The following is an 8,895-nucleotide window of genomic DNA, read 5'->3' on the forward strand; positions in this document are numbered from 1 at the left end:
CAGTATCTTCTAAGAATGAAATATGTAGTTCATTCAGTATGGTGCTATTAGCCATGATGCTCAAAGGTTCCTCTGGAGGAATGATTCTTTAGTCTCTATAGCAATCTACTGCCTGTTAGGAATTGTGGGAGTTGAAGTCCAGACCACCTGGAGGGCTGAAGTTTGCCCATGCCTGCTCTAGAGCCTATTCAAATTGCTAAAACAAGACACCGGCAGAGGGAAATTTGCTGGGGACTCTGTTACCAATACTAACATTGTTTATGATTTCTTTCTCAGCGAGTATTTCTGTGGGACTTGGATGAGACCATCATAATATTTCATTCTCTTCTCACAGGATCCTATGCCCAGAAATATGGGAAGGTACAGGTGTCTTTGTTTTTCATTCCATTCTTTCATCTTCACCCTGAGTGTATACATTCAAATGTCTCTCTTAACAATTTCTACATGTATTATATGTGGCATTCTGCCATTATGTAAGACCGCTCTTACATAAGAGACAGGGATACCCTTCTATCAGACAGCTGTTTTATGGCTTCTCTCATTGAGAACTGTCCATTAATAGCCATTTCACCTGGCTGTCACTGAGCGGTAGATGAAAGAGAAGTCCCCTCCCATTAGCATAGCTAAGAATAATAGCCGCTTGATGCTTTCTGTCCACAAATTGTCCCGGTCAGTTGCCAGATCTCCATAATCCATTTATTTCCTCTTTCCTCGTCGTTTCATCTTCTTTCTTTCTTTTTTATTGTGTCTATCAAATAATAAGCTACTTTTGTAAATTGTGAACTGCTTGGAGGACATTGGCAGAAATGCTATTTTGCAATGAAGTTTATAGGGCTTGTTTCCCCAGTAAGATGATGTTGGATCATAGCTATATTGTGTTTTAATGTATTGCGTACATGAAAAACAGGAAAAGATAATTAACTTTTGGGTTGCTATAAGTTTTCTGGGCTGTATGTCCATGTTCCAGAAGCATTCTCTCCTGACGTTTCGCCCACATCTATTCAGGGTTGCCCTGAATTTCCCAATATCTTCCTTTTGTTTGTGTATAGTGCCATTTTGGTTATGTATGTATCAATACATACAGGATTGTGTTCACTCGTTATGTTAAAAGAGTGAAACATTACTTTTTATTTAAAAAATCAAAAGCAGTTTACAATAAAAATAATATGTGATCTTGCCCTTCTTTGTAGTGTTAGAGAAAAAATATTTTGGATACTAGATAACAGAGAGACCTTTAATTTTTTCCAAGCTATTTTGACTTAGAAGTAGAGCCACAATGATGAAGCTACAGTCCTATTCCTTTCCTCACAGACCATAGAAACCTTTGCTTGGAGATCCAACACACTCCTTTCCTGGCTTCATATACTTTATCAGAAAATTAACTGGGGCTTACTCATTGGTACATGAGGGTTATGATGCAGCCAAACACATCTTGCTCTCCTTAAAATAGGTATAGAGTTCTAGGATAAATGTCAAGTTATTGTTTCATGTTGAAAACTCTGAGCACTTTCTCTGAATGCTTCTACTGATTTCTCTGTTCTCACTCCTAGGATCCAACTCTAGTTATTGGCTCTGGATTGACTATGGAAGAAATGATTTTTGAAGTTGCTGACACACACTTATTTTTCAATGACTTAGAGGTATATGTTATTCTTCTCCAAATTTTATCTTAACCCAAAACTAAGTATCATAGTAAAATTTCCACTGAACTAGAAGAACAAAGAACATTCTATAGAGAAGTTGAGGCATCAGCAAAAGCTGAAATAGTATTAGATATAAAAGCAGATTAGAAACCCAAGGTATTAACTCTGCAAATCCTATTCGTCCTCCTCTTCCTATGAGTCCTGGACGTCTGTTACCTCTGGTACTTCTCTTCTTTTATCCTGATGGACCAGACATTCTTGGAACACAGGAAGAGGAAGATGGGATGGATCCAGAGAGCCACTGTGGATCAAGCTCCTCTTCTTGCATGCTGAGAGTGTCTGCTTCACCTGGGCAAAAAGAGGGATGTTCTGGGTAAAATAAAGACATAGCACACTTGTCTCCAAAACAGTCCTCTCACTTGATTCCTGAAGATGAGCATGCCATGTAAATGTTCATGTGGACCCCCAACTTGAGAAGGCAGAGCAGTGTTTCAGCTAAAAGAATAACATAATAGTTTGTGCGAAAAACCTTAGGCTTCCCCCAAGCTTGAAAACGTTATTTTTTTTGCCTGGGGTTGGGTAAGTCGTTTGGAGTTCTAGTTCAAAAAATAACTTTTCCAAGTGCTGTCTTTGCTTGACTCCTTGGAGACCATTTCTGCTGTTAAAAATAGACAGGACTGGGCTTTAGTGGACAATTGGTCTGACTTGGTTTAAGGCAGCTTCCTGTGTTGCTGCTTTTTTTCTTTTTTGTCATTGCAGGAGTGTGACCAGGTTCATGTGGAAGATGTCGCATCAGATGACAATGGGCAAGATTTAAGGTGATATAGTCTTCCGTTTTTTGTTACTCCCAAAGGCTAAACTGAATAACAGTATCACACTTGTTTTTAAAGCCAACAAGGTTCTCATTTTTGAGGCCTCCTAAACAAAACCTAAACATAGGCTGTGTTGTGCAACTGCTAAATTATATCTGTTTAGAAAGGCATGAATAGCTGGCAACCTATGGGCCAAAGGAAGTAAATGAATTGAAGCTGTTAGTCCACCAGTGTCCTGAGTCAGGGATGACTACTGTTTTTGGGAACTGAATCTCTCATCAGAGATATCCCCTGTGTGTTCCTCATACAGGACAATCTGCTCTGCTGTGTCTAAGAAAACCTCATGTTCCCTAATATGTCGAAGTGTAAATACACCGGTCTCAAGTTACTGGACCTTCTCTTCTAAGAGGGCCACCAACTTGCATTTGCTGCAGGTATAGCCACATCTTCCGCAAGAACATAAGCATACTGCAGCTGCTGGCATCCATGTTCAGTAGTCTTAAGTAGGCACTGAAACAGAACTCTGAGTCTCCCCATCAAAGTCCCCCACTAAACAGAAAACACTGGATTTGTCTGTTAGCTGAGCCTCTGTCTACAGAGCTCCAGCTGCTGGGGCTGCAGTTACATAGAGAGCTAGTGACTGCCATCTCCTCCCCCAACCAAGTCTCTGATTCACATACTCTTGCCCTGAGGCCAACTCCTATACTTTGAGCTCCAGGGTGTGGGGCTGCAGTTGTATAGCGAGGTAGTGACTGCTAGCTCCTCTGCCAGGTCTCTTGACTTCACTGCACTATAGTTGTTAGAACTGAGGTAGAAGTTACCAACATGACTAATCCAATCCTGACCATTTTGATCCCAGCAATTACAATTTTTCCACGGATGGCTTCAGTGGCGCAGGAAGCAATGCCAATCATAGTACAACAGGCGTCCAGGGTGGAGTGGATTGGATGAGGAAGTTGGCTTTCCGCTACCGGAAGGTGCGTGAGGTATATGACAAATACAAAAGCAACGTAGCAGGTGAGTATGAGCAGGATCTACAAACACTTGCCACAGGCCAAGGCTATGAGCAGTAGACTACAAGTAGAGATTCCACTGTAGCTTATTGTTATGCTTTTTCATGCAAGAAGCAACTAGCTCAATCTGGATGAAGAGGGGCTGGAGTTTTTTACTTTTTGACTACTACTCCCAGAACCTCTCTGGTGGCATATGCCAGTCGGTAGCGTATTCTGGTAATTCTGGTCAAAATATGCAATAATGTTTGCATTTCTTCCATTTTTTGTGCTAAAACGTTTTGTAACTGCTGAAATGCTCACACCTGAACACTTTATGTAATGTCTTATATGTAAACATTTATATTTATCTGTAAACATCAAGTGCTTGTTGCAGAAGGGTAATCTGGAGACTGATAACAGATAAGTAAAAGAAAAATGTTCTGGTGGATATTTGGAGACTGAGTAACTGCCTGCCAGTTTCATAAAGTCATTTTGAAGTGTGAATGCTTTCCTGCTAAATGAATCTGAAGTATAATTTATTTGTGTATATCTTCTGTAGCCCTCCTGAGCCCAGAGAAGAAGGAAGCTTTACAGAGATTGAGAGAAGACATAGAAATGTTAACAGACTCCTGGTTGGGGACAGCATTAAAATCCCTACTGCTCATTCAGTCCAGGTATGAACATGGTAATTACTGTTATCAGACACTGTATTGAACATGGTACTTCTACCCTTTGTCCAGCTTTCACATAATGTATTGAGGAGGAGTTGCTGTTATGTAGCTATTGCTCATCTACATTACTGTGTAGAAAAGTCATGCCTGAACTGTGATAGATTGCCACATCTCAGTGGAGAACTTTGTGAGTAGATACCCAAACACATTTCATTTATCTTTCCTTAAAGTGGGGTGAATCTGATTATAATTATGTGCAAGATGAAGATTTTTCTTTTCATTCATGGTTTTTAGATATGTGCATTGATTTAAACCTTGTTTATCTTGTAGAAAGAATTGTGTGAATGTTCTCATAACAACCACTCAGCTGGTGCCAGCTCTGGCCAAAGTTCTGCTGTATGGACTAGGTGAAGTGTTCCCCATTGAAAATATTTATAGTGCAACAAAAATAGGTAAGTCATGACACTGAATGCCTTTCTTTTAAGCTTTATGATACAATTTGGTAATACCATATGTTCCGGACCTGCAGTCTTTCTTCAGTCATCATCACAAAGGTACATATGTTTCCTTGGCAGGCAAAGAGAGCTGTTTTGAAAGGATTGTTTCTCGATTTGGGAAGAAAGTCACATATGTGGTGATTGGTGATGGACGTGACGAAGAGATGGCAGCCAAGCAGGTGACTGTGGTGCTTCATTTCCTGAGAAGTAGCCTTTTACATTTACATCTTGATATGCAATCTGTTATCTCCCCTTTATGAGACTTTGTCTTGTTTGCCATAGCCAGTGTTTTGTGGTGAACAGTGAGGTTTTGTTTTGCTAATGTATTCATTTCTCTGTGTGTCTGGGCAAGCTGTGATATCCCTTACCTTTCAAAATGGAGAAATTCAGTCACAATCTGCTAAGTTCTGAACAGATTTGTGATTACAAATAAACTCTTTCATTATAATGAGTCCCATTACAGCAGGCTTCTAATCTGGCAAGAGGCAATATGTCCACCTGTACAAGGACAGCATAAATCTAATTAACATACACATGTCGTAACAAATTGGAACGCAAACATACTGCAATGGACTGGGACTTGTGGGAGGCAGGTTCTAGGTCCACTGAGTCACATAGCTCAGGGGATGACTTTAGTTTAACCTAATCACAAGACTTCTGCTGAAAAAATAAAAGTGAGAAGGAAACCATGTATGGTATGTATCTGTGCTGTATTCAGAGAAGAGAAAGGAAATAAATAATGTGTTTTCTCTGGCTTGCAGCACAACATGCCATTTTGGAGAATTACGAACCATGCTGATCTGGTGTCCCTCCACCAGGCACTTGAACTGGACTTTCTGTGAAGAGCTGCGGGAAAGGCAGATTGGCACAGCTCCCCAATGGCCCACCTGATCCTGCTTGTGGGACTTCCTTTTTTGATCCAGACAAGAGAATTGTACTGACAGTATATAGCAGAAGGCATCACATCGTACTCCCAGGAGAACTGCCGGAGAGCCTTGATAAGTCATTCAGGTGCTCCAATGATGTCCTCTGGGTTTTGGAGAAGGGGACTTTTTGAGACTCAACATAGAATCACAGGTGGAATAATCTCCAGCACGAAAGACCTCTCACTGTGCAGCCACTTATGGAATTATTATCAAAGTGGGGGGAGCCGTAAATTTTTGTAGAGTAATGTCACCTTTACATCTCTCTCAAGCTTTCAAAGGAAATGAATTGGTGGGTTGTTTTGTTTTTTTCCAGAGCAGGATACAGGAAAACCTTGCTTATTTTTGCAAAGCCATAAAAGGTTTTCCAATTTTTAAGGAAATGTGGCAAAATCAGTCAGTATATGGGACACTGAATATACTCTGTTTTTGATCTTTGACAAAAGGGGATGGCTGTTTTGTGTGCCTTGTAAGACTTTTTCTCAAGCAAACATCTGCTTCTCATTTCACCAACTCCCTCAGTATGTTGCAGAAGAGTATTTCAATGACTTGAGAAAGAAGAGTGTGTTGCCTAATGGCATCCTGATTTTGTCCTTCTTTTCACTAGCATGCTTGCATAAGGAGAAAGAAAAGGCCCTCTCTTAAGGCACAGCATACCATAACATTTTAGCCTGGAATGGTTAGAGCTGGCCATTTGGTCTAGGGAAATGCTTTATATTAAGTTAGCAGACCCTGCCATGATTTGCTGACTTCCCAAGCAATGTTTCAGTTGATACATCCAATTTTTCTGTTACGTTCTATATTATTTTCAGGCTTTTGTTGTGAAACAGGGTTTCAAACCTGTTTATTGGACCCAGAATATCATACTACTATTCAGCAAGTGAAAAGAGACCGTTCAAATTCCACTTTTTGCTAGACCAGTGTTTGGACCTGTCACTATGGCAGGTTCAAACTCTGACCTTGCAGAAAGGGGAAGCAGGCATTACTTTTCTCATTTGCACAATATAGATAGTATGCTAAAAAGTAGGTAGGTGGTGGGAGAGTCCTAATCTTCAAAGAACCCATCTGAAGTTTCAGCTTGCCATATTCATTTACATATTGGCTTGGACATGAAGGAATAAAAGATATCAGTCCCAGCTAAAACCTGTTAACTCTCAAAAAAGGGTACCATGTGGTTTAGACCATACTTGAATTGCAACCCTCAGACTGGAAGTAACTTTTCCATGTTCACATATAAATACATGCTGTGATCCCCAGCCTCATTTGCTCCTGATTATTTAGTTATTTGTTTGTAAACACTTTGAAAAGGAGGAGTGGCAGTATAGCAATGTCTTTTTTCATGGGGGTATAGCATGTGCTGGAGGCATAGTTTCTGGACAGAGATGTGCACCAAATAGGGAAAGTTCTTGCCTTTTTCATGTACAGAAAACCACAAAACGGCCTTGTTTCCTGACATGTTCAGTTACCACCTCCTACAGGTTCACTGAAAGCACCTGAAACAGTCTGTTCTGCCACTCTCTTTCTCTGGATTCTCCCTCGTTGCTACATGCTGTGTTTGATTTCAGAGTCAACTCTGTGCCTTAACTCCATCCTAAGTCTTAGCCTGGAAATGTCACAGGCTGTGGAGAGTGGTTGTCATTCAATCCATGTTCAAAGTTGACTTTAATAATACATTTATTTCTGAAAAGTTTTCAGTAAGCATAGCCAGTGGAGGTGGGAACTAGCAAGTGTTGTCCTGAACTTTAATTAAATAGAGAAATTGTTTTGCAAATCAAGACTTTAGAAACACCATTGGCCCTATTTGTGTAGGGTTTTTTTGCCTCAGATATCAATATTTATATGCTGTCTTTTCTGATGTATGTAAATTTCATTTTGCCTCAGATCCTCAGGTGATGGTACATACTTTGTTTCCTGTTAACTTTAATAAAGGATGCCCTGGCTCTTTTATCACTGATTTTTTTTCCTGGCTGCCTCTCTTAGGTTTTCATAAAGAACTGGAAATTAGTAGAGCTTTTGCCTCCTCCTCTTGGTTGCTATGTTAGTTACCATTCATTAGCCCATTTTATTCTAATGCATAGTCAGCTCTCTGCATCCCTTAGGTTTTCTTAACAAGATGGGATGCAGGTCTGGACTTTTCATCTATGAATGAGTCTGTGGTTTTCATTGTAGCTCTGAATTATTAAAGGTTCTGCCGAGCAGCAGAGGCAGCAGCAGAGGTATGTTGGCTGATATAGAATAGAAATGCTTGTTCTCCATCATGTTCCTGGCAGCATCCAGAATGGGTGTTAGCTGTTTTAGTGGTTTTTATTGGAGGGCATTAATGGCTTTAGATCCCTTGAGCATCATGTTCTGTATAATGGGAATTGTCCTGTGAACTGGAAAAAATAAAGTCTTTTATTTTCTATTAAAAAATAAAAGCATTGTTCTTTCTTCCTTCCTAAAAAAATATGTTAAACCAAAATCACTCTTAATACAAGGAAGCTGGAGAATGGAAGCTCCCAGGGTTTTGGCACATATCAATTTTTACACATATTTATAAGCTTAGAAAGACCACTAAATACGACCAGTATGATATCCATTGCATTGCTTTCTGCTCTTTTGTTAATTATGTTTATCCCACCCTGCTATCAAGTTGCTCATAGCATGCCTATTGCCCTGACAACAACCTTGTGATTTAGGATAGGCTGAGAGATGGAGACTGGGCCAAGGAGAACTTTGTGGCTGAGCAAGGAACTGAACCTGAATCCCTTCTGTTGAACATCTTCCATTCCACCATAAATGCTTTAAATAGGTTGGAATCAGCTCTTCTTGCCACCTCTCTCTTGCAACAACTCCATTGGCTGCTGGTCAGTTTCCAGGAACAGCTCTAGGTGCTAGTTATGACCTATAAAACCAGGTTGTCAGATCCTATTTCTGCCGTCAGCCTTATCTGATGGGAACACAGGAAAGGGCCTTTTCAGTGGCTGCTCCATCTCTGCAACTTGCTTCCAAGAGATGCCAGACTGGGCCCTTCCTTATCTTTTCATAGGCAAGTGAAGACACTTGTTCTGGCCAGTCTCGGAGAACTGACTACTTAAGGGGAAAAGGTATTTAATAATGTGCTGCATAGTCCATATTTCTTATTTTTCATAGACAGGTTTTCATTTATTTGTTAATGCTACTGATAGCTTGATTATATTTTAACTTTTGTAAGATGTGCAGTTTTAGAAGCATCTATTTTAGGTTTTGTAAGCCTTTAAGCTTACAGTCATAAGATGGTAAGGATGCTGGAAATACGCACACATATACATATACTTGGTCATGACTGATCGCCTATGGAGACAGATATACACCTCCTGATAAAATAATACACGTAAA

At 40.1% G+C, this 8,895-nt stretch overlaps 1 protein-coding gene across 4 annotated transcripts in view; it reads left to right on the forward strand.

Moving 5' to 3' along the window:
• The window catches only part of eya3 (EYA transcriptional coactivator and phosphatase 3), a 48,615-nt gene extending 41,130 nt beyond the window's left edge, over positions 1-7,485 (forward strand). For all 4 annotated transcript variants that reach the window (XM_062962469.1, XM_062962471.1, XM_062962470.1 and 1 more), the window contains 8 exons: positions 277-360; positions 1,551-1,640; positions 2,403-2,461; positions 3,315-3,472; positions 4,007-4,121; positions 4,449-4,570; positions 4,694-4,794; positions 5,377-7,485. In XM_062962469.1, coding sequence (XP_062818539.1) covers positions 277-360; positions 1,551-1,640; positions 2,403-2,461; positions 3,315-3,472; positions 4,007-4,121; positions 4,449-4,570; positions 4,694-4,794; positions 5,377-5,457 — 810 coding nt within the window. In that variant the 3' untranslated portion in view covers positions 5,458-7,485. The remainder of the gene's footprint in view (positions 1-276; positions 361-1,550; positions 1,641-2,402; positions 2,462-3,314; positions 3,473-4,006; positions 4,122-4,448; positions 4,571-4,693; positions 4,795-5,376) is intronic.
• The last annotated feature ends 1,410 nt before the right edge of the window (positions 7,486-8,895 follow it).

This window comes from Anolis carolinensis, unplaced genomic scaffold (assembly GCF_035594765.1).
Source record: "Anolis carolinensis isolate JA03-04 unplaced genomic scaffold, rAnoCar3.1.pri scaffold_10, whole genome shotgun sequence".
Lineage (NCBI taxonomy): Eukaryota > Metazoa > Chordata > Lepidosauria > Squamata > Dactyloidae > Anolis > Anolis carolinensis.